The sequence below is a fragment of the Scyliorhinus torazame genome, chromosome 13 (genome assembly GCF_047496885.1).
Source record: "Scyliorhinus torazame isolate Kashiwa2021f chromosome 13, sScyTor2.1, whole genome shotgun sequence".
In the NCBI taxonomy this organism is placed as follows: Eukaryota; Metazoa; Chordata; class Chondrichthyes; order Carcharhiniformes; family Scyliorhinidae; genus Scyliorhinus; species Scyliorhinus torazame.
Window position 1 is genome coordinate 172,183,320 of NC_092719.1, and position 20,721 is coordinate 172,204,040.

The window sequence follows — 20,721 nt, forward strand, 5'->3', positions numbered from 1 at the left end:
TTTCACTTTAAAAAATATATATTTTTATTAAGGCATATATAATTTTTAACAACAATTTTCAAGAGGAAAAAAACGAACAGAACAAATAATACCCACCCAACCAAAAATAATTTCACTTTTAACAAATGGATAACGACTGAAATTCGTAAATGACTTAATTTGTCCATGTACATTAAATAAAGTGGAGGTTTATTGTCCATCAAACACAGTTACATGGTTCAATTCAGCTTTGCAGCAAGCCAGGGAAAAGGTGCAGTGAACCTTAGCCAGCTGAGTGACCCGATCGACTGTCTAGTAGAGGGAGCTGGGTTGAGAGAAACACATGTAGTGAGTTGAATTGTGGTTCTATGAATGGGGAATGTAGAAAAGGTGGCCTGGGGTAATGATCGGTTCTAACTAACCCTCAATCTGGAAATTAGATTTTGGATGTTCAAATCTGATTCCATGCTATTCATAGGTTGAATTCATTTCACCACAGGCTCTCAAACTTTAACCAAAGAGAAAATGCTGGAAAATCTCAGCATGTTTGGCAGCATCTGTTAGGAGAGAAAAGAGCTAACGTTTTGAGTCCAGATGACTCTTTTCTCTCCCTACAGATGCTGTCAGACCTGCAGAGATTTTCTAGCATTTTCTCTTGGTTTCGGATGTCAGCCTTCGCAGAAATTTGCTTTTATCCAATGCTCTCAAACATTAACTTGAGTTGGTTTCAGACAGGGGCTGGTTTAGCTCACTGGGCTAAATCGCTGGCTTTTAAAGCAGACCAAGGCAGGCCAGCAGCATGGTTCAATTCCCGTACCAGCCTCCCCGAACAGGCGCCGGAATGTGGCGGCTAGGGGCTTTTCACAGTAACTTCATTGAAGCCTACTCGTGACAATAAGTGATTTTCATTTTCATTCATGTTCTCATCCCTGTCCTTTGCTTACAAGTGCGACGTGTCTCTCCTAATCTCTCTTGAACCATAGAATTTACAGTGTAGGAGGAGGCCTTTCAGCCCATCGAGTCTGCGCCAGCCCTTGGAAAGGGCATCCTACCAAAGCGCATACCTCCACCCTATCTCCATAACCCAGTAACGCCACCTAACCTTTTTTCGACACTAAGGGACAGGTTTAGCATGACCAATCTAACATACCTGCACTTCTTCGGACTGTGGGAGGAAACCGGAGCACCTGGAGGAAACCCATGCAAACACGGGGAGAACGTTCAGACTCCGCTCAGATAGCGACCCAAGCCAGAATCGAACCTGGGACCCTGGCACTGTGAAGCAAAAGTGCTGCCACTATGCTACCATGTCTGCGTCACTCGAGTCCTCTTTCTGACCATTCACACGTGTGCTTAGGTTGTCACTCCAAATCTGAGTTTCATTCTCCTTCTTTTATCCTCAACCATTCTTGGACCATTCTCTCTCTTCCCCCATGTCACATCACCATTCTACCTTTTCATTGACTCCGCTTGAATTGTTTTCCCTCCCCATTCCATTCTGAGGCAATCCAACCTCCAGTTCCCACTATGTTGCCGCATCCTAAACTTGATTACCCCTTCAATCAATCCATAGCTATTCTCTGTGTGTCTCCTTCCAGCATGCTCCATGGAGCCCACTGAAGTACCCTTTGCTGTATTCTTACAGGCATTAACCTCAACTGCCCATTCTCCTCTCTCACAGATCTACCCACGCTAGGGTGTAAACTCAGCAGTCCCCTTCCTATCTCAGTTGCACCACTGTGTACTAGGAGATCTACAATTTCTGAGTGTGTGTCTCCGCTCTCTGAATTTTCCTCTAGAATGTCCATTCACTTACAAAAGGCCCTTAACAATCTTATTATAGAGAACTTCAAAACACACTCCTACATTTTTAGTTTGGCCAAAGCTTTATTTGCTCTTATTATGTCTTCCACTTTGGGATCATTCATTTTTGTACTCAACTCTAAGACATCAAAACTCACGACCGGTCTAGTCTGTCTACCTAACCAGTTCAGTTGCCCAATTAAACTTCGCAGTTGCTCTTTTTCTATCTTTGAAACCTTGCATCTTTTTGTGAAACTCGGCCATGACTAATTGCTATTGGGCTGATGCTTTCCAAATAAAGCGTAAAGTTGCCCCTAACTTAGTCTGTTCAATTTCCAGTCCAATATATTTAAATGCACCGAAAGCCTGACTTCCAATCCTGAATTCTTTCCTCAAACCAAAGATTACAATAGCTTCAAAATCACTAGTCCCACCCCACAAAAAATCATCGACATGCATCATAAAAATGCCAGAAAGATTTCCTTTGTAGTGCCAGTAAAACATTGCAGGATCTGCTTTCAACTGGCAACAGCCTAACTTTAACAAAACTGACCTTACCGAAAAATACCAGACGTTAGATGCATCATTTAATCTATACACATTTGTTCAACTTCCAGAGTACCCCTTCTGTGTTAGCTGCTTCTTTAGGAGGACGGAGAAAAATGTCTCTCTGGAGCTGATGCCCCTGCAAAAAGGCAGCTTTTATATCTATAGATTTGCATTCCCTTGTCTTTGTGGCTAATAGAGCCAAGAAGATCTTTAAAATAATCTTTCCTGCTGTAGGTGAATCTACCCTTAAATCCTGATCGTCTAAGTTTTCTTCAAATCCCCTTGCCACAAGCCTGGCCTTTGCCTTATAAGTTCCATCCGGAAGAACCTTTTCCGTGCAAATCCATCTGCGGGATAGAGCTCTTTGTCCCCTATCCGGTACTTCCGTGTATACCCCAAATTCACTCCAACTATGCAATTCTTGCTGTTTAGCTTCTTTGATAACTTTTTCATCTAATTTATTTGAAGAAACCAAAATCTCACGTGCATGTGGGCTTCTACTCCTAATAGTATTCGTAGTCTTACTCATGTTCCGAGATCTTGATAAACTACGTCCCTTCTCCCGCCTAGTATCTCGTTCTGTACTGCTACTGCTTGATCTTTCCCTTCTGCTGTGGGATGTCCTTTCAATAGTTCTCGACCTTTTCCTGCAGACCTGTTCACTATCCGATGTACTATCTGAACTGGCACTGTGTTTCTGTGCCCTCCATTTTTGAACTTTGTTTTCCCAATCCATTGTCTTGACTCCTTCCCCTGAATGCTGTACATTCAACCAATGTTTATACTTTCCAGTGGCCTTCCCTGCTCTACTAATAACAGTTGCATCCTTCCGAGTGTTCGCGCACTTAAAGGGACTGAAGGCAGACGTGGCCATGCTTCAGGAGACACATTTGAAGGTGGCAGACCAGGTCAGGTTAAGAAAGGGATGGGTAGGACAGGTATTCCATTCGGGGCTGGATGCGAAGAATAGAGGGGTGGCAATACTGGTGGGGAAGCGGGTGTCGTTTGAGGCCAAGAATATAGTAGTGGACAATGGAGGTCGATACGTGATGATGAGCGGTAGGCTGCAGGGGGCGTGGGTGGTATTGGTAAACGTATACGCCCCGAACTGGGAGGATGCTGGATTTATGAAGCGTATGTTGGGGCGCATTCCGGACCTGGAGGTAGGAAGCTTGATAATGGGTGGGGATTTTAACACGGTGTTGGATCCAGCATTAGATCGTTCCAGATCTAGGATGGGGAAGAGGCCGTCTGCGGCCAAGGTGCTTAGGGGGTTTATGGACCAGATGGGGGGAGTGGATCCGTGGAGATTTGCCAGGCCCCTGGCCAGGGAATTTTCTTTTTTCTCCCACGTACACAAAGCCTACTCCCGGATAGATGTTTTTGTTCTGAGCAGGGCGCTGATCCCGAAAGTGGAGGGAACGGAGTATTCGGCCATAGCCATCTCAGACCACGCCCCGCACTGGGTGGAACTGGAGTTCGGAGAGGAGAGGGACCAACGCCCGCTGTGGCGTTTGGATGTGGGATTACTGGCAGATGAGGAGGTGTGCGGGAGGGTACGGGGGTGCATTGAAAGGTATTTGGAGGCCAATGACAACGGGGAGGTGCAGGTGGGGTAGTATGGGAGGCGCTGAAGGCGGTAGTCAGGGGAGAGTTAATCTCCATCAGGGCTCACAGGGAGAAGAGAGAGGGCAGGGAAAGGGAGAGGTTAGTGGGGGAGATTTTAAGGGTGGACAGGAGATATGCAGAGGCCCCTGAAGAGGGACTACTTAGGGAGAGGTGAAGTCTTCAGACGGAATTCGACCTGTTGACCACAGGGAAGGCAGAGGCACAGTTGAGAAAAGCACAGGGGGCGACGTATGAGTATGGGGAGAAGGCGAGCCGGATGCTGGCACATCAGCTCCGTAAGAGGATGGCAGCGAGGGAGATAGGTGGAATCAAGGGTGGCAGGGGAACTACGGTGCGGAGTGCGGTGAAAGTAAATGAGGCATTTAAGGCCTTCTATGAGGAGCTGTACAGATCTCAGCCCCCAACGGGGGAAGAGGGGATGCGACGATTTCTGGACCAACTGAGGTTCCCGAGGGTGGAGGAGCAGGAGGTGGCTGGTTTGGGGGCACCAATTGGGTTGGAGGAGCTGATTAAAGGACTGGGGAGCATGCAGGCGGGGAAGGCTCCGGGACCAGATGTGTTCCCGGTTGAGTTTTACAGGAAGTACGCGGACCTGTTAGCCCCGTTGCGGGTGAGGACTTTCAATGAGGCAAGGGAGGGGGGGACCCTGCCCCTGACAATGTCCGGGGCAATGATCTCTTTGATCCTGAAGCGGGATAAGGACCCACTGCAATGTGGGTCGTCTAGGCCGATTTCGCTCCATAATGTGGATGCTAAGATGCTGGCAAAAGTGCTGGCTACAAAAATTGAGGACTGTGTCCCGGGGGTGATTCACGAGGACCAGACGGGATTTGTAAAGGGCAGGCAGCTAAACACCAATGTGCGGAGGCTCCTAAACGTGATTATGATGCCATCGGTGGAGGGAGAGGCGGAGATAGTGGCAGCTATGGACGAGGAGAAGGCCTTTGACCGAGTAGAGTGGGAGTATCTCTGGGAAGTGTTGCGGAGGTTTGGGTTTGGGGAGGGGTTTATCAGTTGGGTTAAGCTCCTATATAGAGCCCCGGTGGCGAGTGTGGTTATGAATCGGCGGAGGTCGGAGTATTTTCGGCTGTATCGAGGGACGAGGCAGGGTGCCCCCTGTCCCCCCTGTTGTTTGCATTAGCAATTGAACCTTTGGCCATGGCATTAAGAGAGTCCAGGAAATGGACGGGGTTGGTCCGAGGGGGAGAGGAGCATCGAGTGTCGTTGTATGCAGATGACCTGTTGCTGTATGTGGCGGATCCAGTGGAGGGGATGGTGGAGGTCATGCAGATCCTAAGGGAGTTTGGGGACTTCTCGGGCTATAAGCTCAATGTAGGGAAAAGTGAGCTCTTCGTGGTGCATCCCGGGGACCAGGGAAGAGGGATAGACGACCTACCGTTGAGGAGGGCGGAAAGGAGCTTTCGGTACTTGGGGATCCAAGTAGCTAGGAGTTGAGGGGCCCTGCATAAACTTAATTTGACGCGGCAGGTGGAGCAGATGGAGGAGGACTTCAAACGATGGGATATGTTGCCACTCTTGCTAGCGGGCAGGGTACAGTCGATTAAAATGATGGTCCTCCCGAGGTTTCTTTTTGTGTTCCAGTGCCTTCCTATTATGATCACCAAGGCATTTTTTAAGAGGGTAGGCAGGAGCATCATGGGTTTTGTGTGGGCAAACAAGACCCCGAGGGTAAGGAGGGGGTTTCTGGAGCGTAGTAGGGACAGAGGAGGGCTGGCGTTGCCGAATCTGGGTGGCTACTATTGGGCAGCCAACGTGGCAATGATCCATAAGTGGGTGACGGAGGGAGAGGGGGCGGCATGGAAGAGGTTGGAGATGGCGTCCTGCAAAGGAACGAGCCTGGGGGCGCTGGTGACGGCACTGCTGCCGCTCTCGCCGACAAGGTACACCACGAGTCCGGTGGTGGCGGCAACGCTAAATATCTGGGGGCAGTGGAGACGACACAGGGGTGCGATGGGAGCCTCGGTGTGGTCCCCGATCAGAGATAACCATCGGTTTGTCCCAGGAAGCAAGGACGGGGGGGGGGGTTTCAGAGCTGGCATCGGGCAGGGATTAGAAGAATTGTGGACCTGTTCATCGATGGGACGTTTGCGAACCTAGGGGCGCTGGAGGAGAGGTTTGGGCTACCCCTGGGAAACACTTTCAGGTACATGCAAGTGAGGGCGTTTGTGAGGCGACAGGTGAGGGAATTCCTGTTGCTCCCGGCACAGGGGATTCAGGACAGGGTGATTTTGGGTGTATGGGTCGGAGAGGGCAAGGTGTTGGCGATATATCAGGAGATGAAAGAAGAGGAGGCGGCTTTGGTAGAGGAGCTGAAGGGCAAATGGGAGGAGGAGTTGGGGGAGGAGATTGAAGAGGGTCTGTGGGCTGATGCCCTAAGTAGGGTTAATTCCTCTTCTTCGTGTGCCAGGCTTAGCCTGATACAGTTTGAGGTTATTCACAGAGCGCATATGACAGGTGCGAGGCTGAGTAGGTTCTTTGGGGTGGAGGACAGATGTGGGAGGTGCTCAGGAAGCCCGGCGAATCACGCCCATATGTTCTGGTCGTGCCCGGCACTGGATGGGTTCTGGAGGGGTGTTGCGAGGACTATGTCCAAGGTGGTGAAAGCCCAGGTCAAGCCAAGTTGGGGGCTAGCACTATTTGAAGTGACGGACGAGCCGGGAGTGCAGGAGGCGAAAGAGGCCGGTATCCTGGCCTTTGCGTCCCTGGTAGCCCGGCGGAGGATCTTGCTATTGTGGAAAGACGCGAAGCCCCCCAGTGTGGAAGCCTGGATAAATGACATGGCAGGGTTCCTCATGCTGGAGAGGATAAAGTTTGCCTTGAGAGGGTCTGTGCAAGGGTTCTTCAGGCGGTTGCAACCGTTCCTAGACTATCTCGCGGAGCGTTAGGTGGAGGTCGGTCAGCAGCAGCAGCAACCCAGGGAGGGAGGGGGGGGGAGGGGAGGGGGGAGCGTCTCTTTCGGGGGGGGGGGGGTATAAGGGTGGGCTGGGAAAGGGGTTTTTCCTAGGGGCACCCGAGAAAGGAAAAACATAAACATATGGGAAAGTCAATATGTGCGGGAGAAACCCATTCTGAATAAACATATTTTGAAAAAAACAGTTGCATCCTTCCATTGACTAGACCCTTCAGGCAAGTATGTCACTTTTGTACCAACCTTTGGAGCAGTTGCCCTTTCGGAAAAGTGGCCTGTTCTAATTCATCAGAAGTGTTGTGTTCCTCCACAGAAACCCTGTCTATATCAGTTAATTGGTCCTCATAGTTCTGTAACACATGCGTACCAAATGACTCTGGTTCCTCGTCATGTCTGTCTGCTCTGTCTCAATTTGAAAATTTGTAACCTGTACCATTATCCTTAATGAATGTACCCTAAAAGTTTGATGACCATGTTGCAAAATAATTGTTTTGCCATCTATGCCTTTGATCTTCCCTGGGTCTTTCCATTCATTAGAATTGTCTCTCTTATAGTATACCCTGCCTGCTTGCTGAAAAACAGCATCTGATGGCCGTACGTTATGTCTTAAAGCTCTGCGAATTCTTTCAGAGACTCCTGCTTCCAAAAAAGCTTTTCTACTGCTATGTAATGCATTTAAATGTTCAGCAAAACCAGAGCTAATTGTAGTCCCCTCCCAAGCTGGAGGCTGGTCATCCAAAATGGACAGAATGTTTGGATTTCTACCAAACACTAATTGATAAGGACTGTAGCCCCCAACCATCTGCAATGAATTCTTTGCATGTACTGCCCATGCTAAAGCTGAATTTAACCTGCAATTTGGTTGATCTGCCAAAATTTTCCGAAGCATGTCATCGATGACAGCATGCTTTCTTTCACAGACACCATTACTAAATGGGCTTTCTGCAGCCGTATTCATAACTCTGATATTCATGTTTTCACACACATCCCTAAACTCATCATGAGCAAATTCTCCCCCATTGTCCGTAAGGAATTTTGCCGGTGGACCCATTCCTGTCCCTATCCATTTTTCCACGATTTGATCCAGAATTACTCTCTTTTCTTTACTTCGTACAATCGTTGATTGACTAAATCTGGTTGCTAAATCTACAAAATGCAAAATAAATATATTATTTGCTTTATCCCAGATCTTAAGGTCCATGGCCACAATGTCGTTAAAATCCCTGGCCAAAGGTAGAGTTACTATTGGTCGTGCTGGTGTCCTTCTGTACTTCCTACGAACTTCACAGCGGTCACTAACCTGTTCTATCAGTTTAGTATAGTCGTCATCCTTTAATACATTTTTACCCCTGCATCCTTTAATAAAATTTTCAGCCTCCGAGGAGACGGTTGTGTAAATTGCCTATGCAGTTTTAATACCACAAGCTTTTTATCAGCTAAAGTCCCATTTTCAACTGCCATTAACACATCCTTAACCACTCTACTTGAAATATTATTTGTCAGTAATGGAATACAATAGTGTCCCGACTGTGTAAATTGTTAGTCCGCCGTCTTTCCAAAAACTGTTGCCTTATCCTGTTCAATATCCAGTTTCATGTGTGCTTTCTTCATCGACGGTCAGCTCAGAAGCAAAGGTATCTCACTTGATACAACATCCATGCTAATGAAATGATTCACTCCGGCAATATTGCAAGGGATCACCACTCTTTTCAGCGACTTCAGAGTATTATCATCCCCAAACCTGAAACTTGTGGAACTTTCAAATTCCTTAACCTTGTTACGATTTTCAGCATTCAAAGAGTCCAGGTAACATTTTAACCAGTCAATTCCACACACAGTAGTTGTGCAGCCACTGTCCAATACAGCACAGTTGAAGGATTCTGGAACCAACACCCTCATTACTGGTGTAAAACTGCTTGTCAATAGGACAATGCCTTCTTTCTGGTCACTATCTTTTTCCTCTTCTGACTCTTCTGTGTCATGTGTCGCTTCAAACACTCTATCATAATGAGTTGGACAGTTGAAAGCATAATGGTATTGAGAGTCACATCAAAAACATCGATTTATCATGCCCCGTGCATTTCTGGGGTTCATCTTCCTATTGTAGGTTCTAACTGGGTTTCTGTCTTCATAATTTCCTTGTCTCGGTCTCCTTCTATAGTCTTGAATCCTGTTCGTAGCCATACGATTTCGCCATCCTGTTAGTAGCGTATCTTCTATATTCTGCCTTATTGCAGGCTGACCTATTTGGGTCATCAGAGCCATCGGAATCGAATGTTTTCCCAGAAACTTTTGTAAAGCTTTTGTCATCTGTTCGAATAAGGTATCCTTATCAGTAAACTGAACTCCTGTCAAAACCAGGAGCCTATCCATGTTGCTCACTCTAGCACAGTCAAGTAATTTAAAGGCCAACACAGACTGTGGAAATTCCAGGTTGTGTTTCTGCAGCCTTTTATATAGTCTGCCAAATTCTATTATATAGTCTTCCATGGAGATATCCTCCATTTTCCAGAACTTATCAAAATCCAACTATGCTTCATACGCACTTAACAAGTCATCTTTCTTATAAATCTTATCCATATAATGTAATAAAGTCTCCAGACCTTCTTCTGAGTCTAACTCTTCCAATTCCAGCTCAGAAAGCACTTTGTTTCAGATTTTACTGCCATATGGTAAAGAAAGAGCCAATGCCATACCTTGTTTTCTCTTTCCCAAAGCAGTTACCTTAGCCCACATAACTACTGCACTTCTCCATTGGTCGTACGATTTCCTTTCAGAAAATAAGTGAGGATACTCCTATCCAGCCATCTTTATCCTCGGTTCAGCCATATATCCCTTTTTTTTTCCTTTTCTCACTCACTCCTTGGTTTGATCTGGAAAAGTTGTATCTTTCAACCCTTCACATTTACACAGCAACCATCCTCTGCTACCAATTGTTAGACGTTTTAGTTGCTGTGATATGAAGAGTCTAAAGTTCTGTTCCTTTTTCACAAACACACAATTATTTCATTCCAACAGCCTTTGCACAAAACTCTAACTATACATCACCTGCCAGAGGCCATCTGAAGCCCCTTTACATATCAATTAATGGATACTTAACATAAATGAGACAACTAATTGCAATGTCTCTTAACCCATTACTTAACAGCCCTTAGTGTCCAAAATTGCCCTTAGTGTTGGGTGGGGTTACTGGGTTATGGGGATAGGGTGGAGGTGTGGGCTTGGGTAGGGTGCTCTTTCCAAGAGCAGGTGCAGACTCGATGGACCAAATGGCCTCCTTCTGCACTGTAAATTCTATGATAATCTATGATAATCTATGATGATGTAGGCACACTCACAGTGCCGTTAGGGAGGGATTTGGGGATTTTCATCCAGATACAGTGAAGGAACGGTGATATAATTCCAAATCCAGATGGTGTGTGATTGGCGGGGAATGTGCAGCTGTTGGTATTCCCATCGTCTGCCACCCTTGTTATCCAAGGTGGTAGAGGTCGCAGGCTTAAAATGTACTACCAAAGATGCCTTAATGAGTTGCTGCAACACATCTTGTAGATGCTACACACTACAGCCTTGGCACCAATGAATGTTTAAGGTACTGGATGGGATGTCAATCAATTGGCTGCTTTATTTTGGATGGTGTCAAGCTTCTTTAGTGTTGGAGTTGCACTCACCCAAGTATGGGGTCGGTATTCCTTCACACTACTTAATTGTACCTTGCTGATGGAGGAAATGCTTTGAGGAGACAGGAGGTTGAGTTACCTGCCACAGAATTCCCAACTCCTGACCTGTCCTTGTCGCCACAATGTTTATATGACTGGTCCAGTTAATTTTATGGCCAATGGCGCCCCCAAGATGTAGCTGGTTGACGATTCAGTGAAAGAAATGTCATTGAATGTTGAGGGGAGGTAGTTCGATTGACTCTTGTTGAAGATGGCCATTTACTGGCCCTTTTGTGGTGCAAATATTAATTACCACTTATCAGCCCAAATCTGAATGTTGTTCAGGTCTTGCTGCATATGGGCATGGAACAAGAGCATGTGAAATTTAACATGGTCATGTGTAGTACCACATATAAGGAGATATAATGGATTTGTAAAAATTCTGTCTTGGAATGTGGGCATCAATTGAAAGGCCAGCATTTATTGGCCATCCCTAATTGCCTTTGAAATACAGATGAGCTCTATTGTAATTGACATCGCATCCATGGACAATTGTGGATTTTAAATCTGTTACTGATGTTTGGAAAAGGTTCTGACAGTAAAAGTTCTATTTTCTTTTTTGTTTCCCAGGTCTACCTTACAGCAAGGTAGCACCTCCTCCCTGCTTTCCACAGTCAGCGGTTGGAATTTCAAGGGGGTAAGTGTCTCATGACCTTAACTGCACTTTCATCCAAGAGACTGGGTATGGGACTGTATATAAATGTATGCCTTCACTACATCGTTCAAATGCTGCACATACAATGAATTAACAAGATCACACAATGAAGTGAATGACCAATTGCTCTGATTTCAGTGTTGATTGAGGAGGGGGGAATGTATTTTTTTTTATAGAGTCCCTACGGTGCAGAAGAAGGCCTTTCAGCCCATAGAGTCTGCACTGACCCTCTGAAGGAGCACCCTAACTTTGCCCCCTCCCCATCCTATCCCTGTAGCCCCATCGAACCTACACATTCCTCAATTTTTATCATGGCCAATCCACCTAACCTGCACATCTTCGGATTATGGGGGGAAACCGGAGCACCCGGAGGAAACCCACGCAGTCACGGGGAGAAAATGCAAACTCCATACAAACAGTTACCGGAATTGAAGCTGAATTCTCTGCAGTATGCTTTGATGAAAACTGTTCAGTTATAAAGACATCCATTAAATTCAAACCATGCATCCATTCATTTGTCTGTAGCTTAAGTTTTAGATATCAACAGGCCTCTGATGTTCCAATTTAGGAATTGCCCACTAATCAGATAATTGCACTGAGAACAATAAAACAATATTTTTTCCCCTAATCTTCCAGGCCAAGCAAATTGGATAAACCAGATAATGAGAAATATCAACTCTTGGTTGTCCGGGCTCTGGGCTAGGTAGCCAAGAATTGAGGAGCTCTATATGGCCCATGGCCAGTAGCTTTGGCATCACTGCCTAAATTATGCACTTGAGTGAGGTTTGAACCAAAGTCTTTTGACATAAGATTGGTGCTACTAAAAGAGTCAAGCTGTGACATAAAAATAAGACATATTTTACAAATGGAGTTGTAAAAAATGTTTTTATTTTGTGCTATTTTCTTCCACCCCAAAGTATCTTGATAGGATATTAGTTGGTACAATTAGTCCCATCATCCATGGACTATGGAGGGGAGATATAAAATAGGATTCTTGTGCCAGATGAGAGTAGAAATCCAATGAGGCCAATCCACAATGAATGTTCTTCTCAATATGCTGACATTTTATGGCATAGTTTTCACAGATAGAGATTAAGGAGGACATAATTCCCCACAAGGTTGAATAGTCTATCAACTGACTGTTTAGATTCACACATGGAAAATTACCAATATCCTCTAAATGTCAGTGCCTTCAGTGGATGAGGGAAGCAAATAGGGAATTCCAGTCCATTTGAACTGGCTATTATAATACAATTTATTTTAACATACAAGTGACTATAATGTGTTAAATATAAACATTCCGAAGAGGGCAAGCTTCATTTAATAATTTCAAGGGAGAGTTTACAAATGATAAACCAATACTGGACTTAGACTGCATATCTATAAATTAATAGATAAATTATAACCATAGTCACTTTCCCGTACAGAACTTGAATACTGTTGAAAAGAGAGACACAATCGCCGAAGCTTTCCATCTTGGTCAAATGCAAGAGTTTCAAATATCAGCTGCTCACGATAAGTTATACTACCGGAGAAAAGATTGCTGATTGGTTGACTGGGCACCACGGTAGCACAAGTGATTAGCACTGTGGCTTCACAGCACCAGGGTCCCAGGTTTGATTCCCTGCTGGGTCACTGTCTGTGCAGAGTCTGCACGTTCTCCCCGTGTCTGCGTGGGTTTCCTCCGGGTGCTCAGGTTTCCTCCCACAGTCCAAAGACATGCAGGTTAGGTGGATTGGCCATGATAAATTGCCCTTAGTGACCAAAAAAGGTTAGGAGGGGTTATTGGGTTACGGGGGTAGGGTAGAAGTGAGGGTTTAAGCGGGTCAGTGCAGACTCAATGGGCTGAATGGCCTCCTTCTGCACTGTATGTCCTATGTTCTACAGTATAAATTGTTATGTTAGTTTGAAATTTTATATTCTTGCATTTGTCTTGATGTGTACAAGACGGCAACGATTCCCTCTTGCCATCAATATTCAAATTCTGAAAACATGCAATTACACTATTCCCCAGCTTCTCATAGTAATCATGAGAGAATGTTTGGAAGTAATAGGTGAGAACGCTGTTGCCTGACTGTTGACCAGCGAAGATGGTGGTTTCTTCCCCAATTGTGCAGCATTTGTATTTGCTGTAAGTATTACTCATTCAACAGGTTTGACAATGGCTTCAACTAAATCCAGTCAACCCTAATAGATTGTAATCATTTAGTTTCCCTTTGATGCACTATCAATTACGACGAGACGAGAGTAGAATGTAATCGAGGCTTTATTACACAGAGATGTGTGGCCTCCTACAGCAGCTTATGAAATGGCTGCTGTTCGGAGAGCACACACATTTATACTCCGCCTCCTGGGCGGAGCCAGCAGGCAGGGATCTACCCCCGTACCTGTAGTACAGTGGCCTTACCGTAATACCCATATATGCAATATAATACAACCGTGGTAACGACCACATTCACCCCCTGTTAAAAATGAGTCCAGCGTGGGTGGTGGAAAACTATATACATACAGATTGGTTTTTAAATTATAGAGAAGGTTACAAATTTAGACGATCGGGCGCCTTGATCTGTCGTTGAGAGCGCCGCAGTGCTGGTGGCGACTCAAGCGTCGGCTTGGTCTTCGGTGACTCCGGGAGTGTGTCGAAATCCTCTTCATCCCCAGGTGGGAGCAAGGGGAGGACGGATTGTCCTGGAGCGGGGGCTGCGGTGGGGTGCGCCGGGGGAGGGGAGGATGGGGCAGGGATGTGTGTGTGTGGGGACCCAGCTGGTGCCAGATCCCTGAGGGAGACTGTGTCTTGGCGACTGTCAGGGTATGCTACGTAGGCGTACTGCGGGTTCGCATGGAGTAGCTGTACTCTCTCAACCAATGGGTCCGCCTTGTGGAGCCGCACGTGCTTGCGGAGGAGGATGGGTCCTGGAGCTGCCAGCCACGTTGGGAGCGAAACCCCGGAGGTGGACTTCCTGGGGAAGGCAAAGAGACATTCATGGGGGGTTTCTTTGGTCGCGGTGCACAGGAGCGACCGAATGGAGTGAAGTGCGTCGGGGAGGACCTCCTGCCAGCGGGAGGCTGGGAGATCTCTGGACCGTAGGGCCAGCTGGACGGCCCTCCAGACCGTCCCATTCTCCCGCTACACTTGCCCGTTTCCCCTGTGGTTGTAGCTGGTCATCCTGCTCGAGGCAATGCCCCTGTTGAGCAGGTACTGGCGCAGCTCCTCGCCCATAAATGAGAATCCCCGGTCGCTGTGGACATAGGCGGGGAAACCGAACAGAGCGAAGATGGTGTTGAGGACTTTGATGACGGTGGCAGACATCATATCGGGGCATGGGACGAAGAAGGGGAATCGGGAATACTCGTCAACCACGCTGAGAAAGTACGTGTTGCGGTCGGTGGAGGGGAGGGGCTCTTTGAAGTCCATGATGAGGCGTTCAAAGGGACGGGAGGCCTTCACCAGGCGCGCATGGTCTGGCCGGTAGAAGTGCGGTTTACACTCCGCGCAGACCTGGCAGTCTCTAGTGATAGCCCTGACTTCCTCGATGGAATAGGGCAGATTGCGGGCCTTAATGAAGTGGTAAAAGTGGGTGATCGTCGTGCAGGGCCCGGAGTCGGTCCACTTGTGCGCTGGCACATGTACCTTGGGACAGGTCATCGGGGGGCTTGTTGGGCTTACCGGGGCGATACAAAATCTTGTAGTTGTAGGTGGAGAGCTCGATCCTCCACCTCAAGATTTTATCATTTTTGATCTTACCCCGCTGTGTATTGTTAAACATGAAGGCAACCGACCGTTGGTCAGTGAGGAGAGTGAATCTCCTGCCAGCCAGGTAATGCCTTCAATGTCGCACAGGTTCAACGATCGCTTGGGCCTCCTTTTCGACGGAGGAGAGCCGAATTTTGGAGGCATGGAGGGTACGGGAAAAGAATGCCATGGGTCTGCCTGCCTGGTTGAGGGTGGCGGCCAGAGCGACATCTGATGCATTGCTCCCAACTTGGAAGGAGAGCATCTCGTCGACCGCGTGTATCGCGGCCTTGGCGATGTCGGCCTTGATACGGTTGAAGGCCTGGTGAGCCTCGGCTGTCAGTGGGAAAGCGGTGGATTGAATGAGTGGGCGGGCCTTGTCCGCTTGGTTTGGGACCCACTGGGCGTAATACAAAAAAAAACCCAGGCCTTGGAGCAGTGGGGGAGGGGGAGCTCCATGAGGGGGCGCATGCGATCGGGGTCGCGCCCTAGAACTCCGTTCTGAACCACATAGCCGTGGATGACTAATCGGTTTGTGCAAAACACACACTTCTCATTGTTGTAAGTTAGGTTGAGGAATGTGGCGGTGTGGAGAAATTTGGAAAGGTTAGCGTTGTGGTCCTGTTGGTCGTGGCTGCAGATGGTGACGTTGACCAGGTACGGGAAAGTGGCCTGCAGCCCGTAACCGGTCAACCATTCAGTCCATCTCCTGTTGGAAGACCGAGACCCTGTTGGTGACGCTGAAGGGAATCCTAAGGTAATGGTAAATGCTTCAAACGCAGTGTACGGGCGGTCCTGGACCTTACGGATGGGGAGCTGGTGGTAGGCAGATTTCCGGTCCACTGTCGAGAAGACCCGGTACTGTGCAATCTGATTGACCATATCAGATATGCGTGGGAGGGGGTACGCGTCGAGCTGCGTGTACCGATTGATGGTCTGACTGTAGTCAACGACCATCCTGTTTTTCTCCCCAGTTTTCACCACTACCTCTTGGGCTCTCCAGGGGCTGTTGCTGGCCTCAATGATGCCTTCCCGCAGCAGCCGCTGGACCTCCGACCTGATGAAGGTCCTGTCCTGGGCGCTGTACCGTCTGCTCCTGGTGGCGACGGGTTTGCAATCCGGGGTGAGGTTTGCAAACAGGGAAGGCGGGGCGACCTTAAGGGTCGCGAGGCCACTAACAGTAAGGGGTGGTAGGGGTCCGCCGAATTTCAGGGTTAGGCTCTGGAGTTTGCATTGGAAGTCCAGGCCGCGTAGCAGCGCAGCGCAGAGCTTGGGGAGGACATAGAGCCGGAAGCCGCTGAACTCTACACCCTGGACAGTGAGGGTGGCGATGAAGTACCCCGGATCGCCACGGAGTGGGATCCGGAGGCCAGGGAGATTCTTTGGGTTAGCGCCGTCTATAGCGAGGGAGCAGCGCCTTACCGTATCAGGTGGATGAAGCTCTCAGTGCTCCCGGAGTCCAGAAGGCATGATATCTCGTGCCTGTCGACCTTCACCTTTGTCGAAGCGGTCGCGAGGTTGTGCGGTCGAGACTGGTCGATCGTGACCGAGGTGAGACGCGGCTGGTCATAGGCGGTTGCAGGCGATGAGCAGACCGATGAGGTGCCCGACGGGCAGGGGTCCTGAGGCAGGTAAGATGGCTGCACCCACAGGCCGCACGTGTCCTGGAGCAGGCAAGATGGCGGTGCTCATTGGTTCTGAGGCAAGCAAGATGGCGACGCCCACGTGCCGCACGTGTTGTTAGTGGAGCAAGATGGCGGCACCCACGGGCTGCATGTGGTCTGAGGAGAGGAAGATGGCGGCGCCCTCTGGCCGCACGTGGGGGGGTGCCGGGACAATGGCGGCGATTGAGCAGGCCTGGCGCACTGCAGCGAAATGTCCCTTCTTTCCACAGGCTTTGCAGAGCACGCTCCGCGCCGGGCAGTGCTACCGGGGGTGTTTTGTCTGTCCGCAGAAGTAGCACTTGGGTCCCCTGGGGTTGGTTGGCTGCGGCACGGCGCAGGCGTGGGGTTGGCTGAGGGCGGTCGCTGATGGGGTCCATGATGGGGTGGCCGCTGGCGGGGTCCACTATGCACAGGGGGGTGGGCCGTGCGGACGGGGGCATAGGCCTGTATGTTGCGTGAGGCGACCGTGAGCGAGAGCGCTAGTTTCTTGGTCGCCGCGAGGTCAAGTGTGGCCCCTTCTAAGAGGCGCTGGCGGATGTAGTCAGACCCTATGCCCGTAACAAACGCGTCTCTCATTAGCAGGTTCGAATGTTCAGTGGCCTGGCAGTCGCAGTCTCTCACCAGGGCACGCCAGAAAGCTTCCACAGACTCACCGGGAAGTTGGTGCCGTGTGGATAGGAGGTGCCTGGCGTAGATCTTGTTGGTCTGCTGAGCGTAATTTTCTTTCAGTAGCGCCATGGCCTCTGCGTAGGTAGGCGCGTCCTGGACGAGGGGAAAAACGTTGGAGCTCAGCCGTGTGTACAGAATCTGGAGCTGCTGTGCTTCTGAGATTGGGTCTGGCGCAGACCCGATGTATGCTTCAAAGCAAGCTAGCCAATGTTGGAAGTCCTTTTTGGCATTGTCTGCTTGAGGATGCAGCTGCAGGCGATCCGGCTTGATGCGGAGGTCCATCTCTGAAAAATCTGTGTAATAAATTGATGCACTATCAATTACGACGAGACGAGAGTAGAAGTAATCGAGGCTTTATTACACTGAGATGTGTGGCCTCCTACAGCAGCTTACGAAATGGCTGCTGTTCGGAGAGCACACACATTTATACTCCGCCTCCTGGGCGGAGCCAGCAGACAGGGATCTACCCCCGTACCTGTAGCACAGGGGCCTTACCGTAATACCTATATATGCAATATAATACAATAGTGGTGACTACCACACCCTTTGAAACTGAAAAGTGTGTTCTTGGTGAACACGGCTGCCCCGATCTGTGACAAGAAGAACATTGTAACAGGCACAGCAGCATTTTTAGCTGCATTCTGCCCCCGCAGATGCACTTGTTTGTTAATGTCCTGATTAACTGTGTTCACCTGTGAAAAGAACTTCACTGCAGTAAATCATTCCTCCCACCGGAGTTAGGTCTAGAAATAAGGTAAGTTGTCATTGTGGTTGAATTCAGCCCAGGGCTGCATAATATATATGTGTTGTGATAGGTGCCAAAGGCATTGCAACACCAAGGAAATATAAATGCTCGAGGCACCACAAGAGAGGGTCTTTGTCTGTTCCCATCACCAGACTGGTGCTCATGAAAATCCTGTACTATTGCCAATGAGGTTTGAGACAGCAGCTGTTTTTTTTGTAAATGAAGCTCGTGCCATATGTTGCGTTCATGATGGAAGGGGACTCATTCTATTCTTGCCTTTGAAAAGACACAAGATAATCTTAATTCAAATTTGTGGACAATTATTTTATGATTATTTTAGATATAGGAGGGATATCAGAGGTAGGTTCTTTACCCAGAGAGTAGTGGGGGCATGGAATGCACTGCCTGTGGAAGTAGTTGAGTCGGAAACATTAGGGACCTTCAAGCAGCTATTGGATAGGTACATGGATTACGGTAAAATGATATAGTGTAGATTTATTTGTTCTTAAGGGCAGCACGGTAGCATTGTGGATAGCGCAATTGCTTCACAGCTCCATGGTCCCAGGTTCGATTCCGGCTTGGGTCATTGTCTGTGCGGAGTCTGCGCATCCTCCCCGTGTCTGCGTGGGTTTCCTCCGGGTGCTCCGGTTTCCTCCCACGGTCCAAAGATGTGCGGGTTAGGTGAATTGGCCAATGATAAATTGCCCTTAATGTCCAAATTGCCCTTGGTGTTGGGTGGAGGTGTTGAGTTTGGGTATGGTGCTCTTTCCAAGAGCCGGTGCAGACTCAAAGGGCCGAATGGCCTCCTTCTGCACTGTAAATTCAATGATAATCTATGATTAATCTAGGACAAAGGTTCGGCACAACATCGTGGGCCGAAGGGCCTGTTCTGTGCTGTATTTTCTATGTTCTATGTTCTATGAAAAGGAGAGCAGCAATTTTTAGGGAAGCTCTCAGATTGTGAGTGTGACATGGCATGTTTGAAGAAGATACAAATGCGCTACAAATGCAATATTGGGGGATGTCTCTGTTCGGGCAATAGTTGGGTGCACAAATTAAAAGAGACCAGGACTGGTCTACTAGTAGCACCGTGAAGAGTTTGTATGTAATGTTTTCTATGGAAGTATCTGGTGTTAGGCTCAACCGTTGTTTTTTTACCTGAAGTAAACTCTCTTGCACGTGAGCTAAATTCTTCCTGCCCACTCTTTCAGTGCCGACCTCCACCTACAGTCCCTATTCAGCCGGAATGTGTCATGCCGACCACTGCACTGTTTTAAATCCCTTTAACATGAACAGAAACTCACAAAAATTGCTGCGGTTGTAAATTCGTATGCAGGAGGTGCCATACACATGCTAACGTTGCAGCCCTTGCTGTAAAGTTGATAGTATTAATGGCATCCTTTCTGAGGGCATGCAAAAGCTTCATTCATGTCTTGTATTCACCTTTGAATGAGCAAATGTTAGCCTCAAGGATCTGAAATTAAAATAAAATAGTTTAATACTTTTACTGAAAAATAACGTTGTGTGTAAAGGAAGAAGTGAGTTACCACTATTATCAGATCTGTGCGGTTGACACAGACGTATTGTTTGACTCATTTGTAGTTCAATGTCTACCCCACATGGTAGATTTCTCACTCTTCATTTTACTCATTACAAAAATACTGCTAGTTTCTCCACAATTGTGCAAGGTTTGCTACGTGCTGAGCTCGCCAACGGAATTAGATATCTTAGCAGGCTGTTTTGTAGAGGATCCTTACCTGCAACATATCGCCATAAATCTTGACTGACCTACTGAATAGTCTTGTCATTTTCTGCCTTTTTCATCTAAATAAAACTCTCTTTTAAATGAATAAAATCCTTCTTATCCAACCGGTAAATTACCAGATCCAATCTTCACCTGTTCTCCCTATTCAGCTGTATCTTTTCAAGCACTCTCTTACACTGTGCAAGGTTCACTTGTCAGATATAACCCGTGTTGCATTAATGCTAACTACTCTAGTCTCATAGTGTCACACGGGAGGGTTTAAACTAGTATGGCAGGGGGGTGGGCACGGAAGCAATTGGTCAGAAGGTGAGAGCATTGAGGGAGAACTAGGGAATAGGGACAGTGTGGCTCTGAGGCAGAGCAGACGGGGAGAAGTTGCTGAACACAGCGGGTCTGGTGGCCTGAAGTGCATATGTTTTAATGCAAGGAGCATTACGGGTAAGGCAGATGAACTTAGAGCTTGGATTAGTACTTGGAACTATGATGTTGTTGCCATTACAGAGACCTGGTTGAGGGAAGGGCAGGATTGGCAGCTAAACGTTCCAGGATTTAGATGTTTCAGGCGGGATAGAGGGGGATGTAAAAGGGGAGGCGGAGTTGCGCTACTTGTTCGGGAGAATATCACAGCTGTACTGCGAGAGGACACCTCAGAGGGCAGTGAGGCTATATGGGTAGAGATCAGGAATAAGAAGGGTGCAGTCACAATGTTGGGGGTATACTACAGGCCTCCCAACAGCCAGCGGGAGATAGAGGAGCAGATAGGTAGACAGATTTTGGAAAAGAGTAAAAACAACAGGGTTGTGGTGATGGGAGACTTCAACTTCCCCAATATTGACTGGGACTCACTTAGTGCCAGGGGCTTAGACGGGGCGGAGTTTGTAA

General features: G+C 48.0%; 1 protein-coding gene across 1 annotated transcript in view; it reads left to right on the top strand.

Moving 5' to 3' along the window:
- Positions 1 to 20,721, top strand: part of arhgef3 (Rho guanine nucleotide exchange factor (GEF) 3) — a 520,666-nt gene that overhangs the window by 181,462 nt on the left and 318,483 nt on the right. Inside the window, exon 2 of the mRNA XM_072472446.1 lies at positions 11,179 to 11,245. Within this exon, the coding sequence (XP_072328547.1) occupies positions 11,179 to 11,245 (67 nt within the window). The remainder of the gene's footprint in view (positions 1 to 11,178; positions 11,246 to 20,721) is intronic.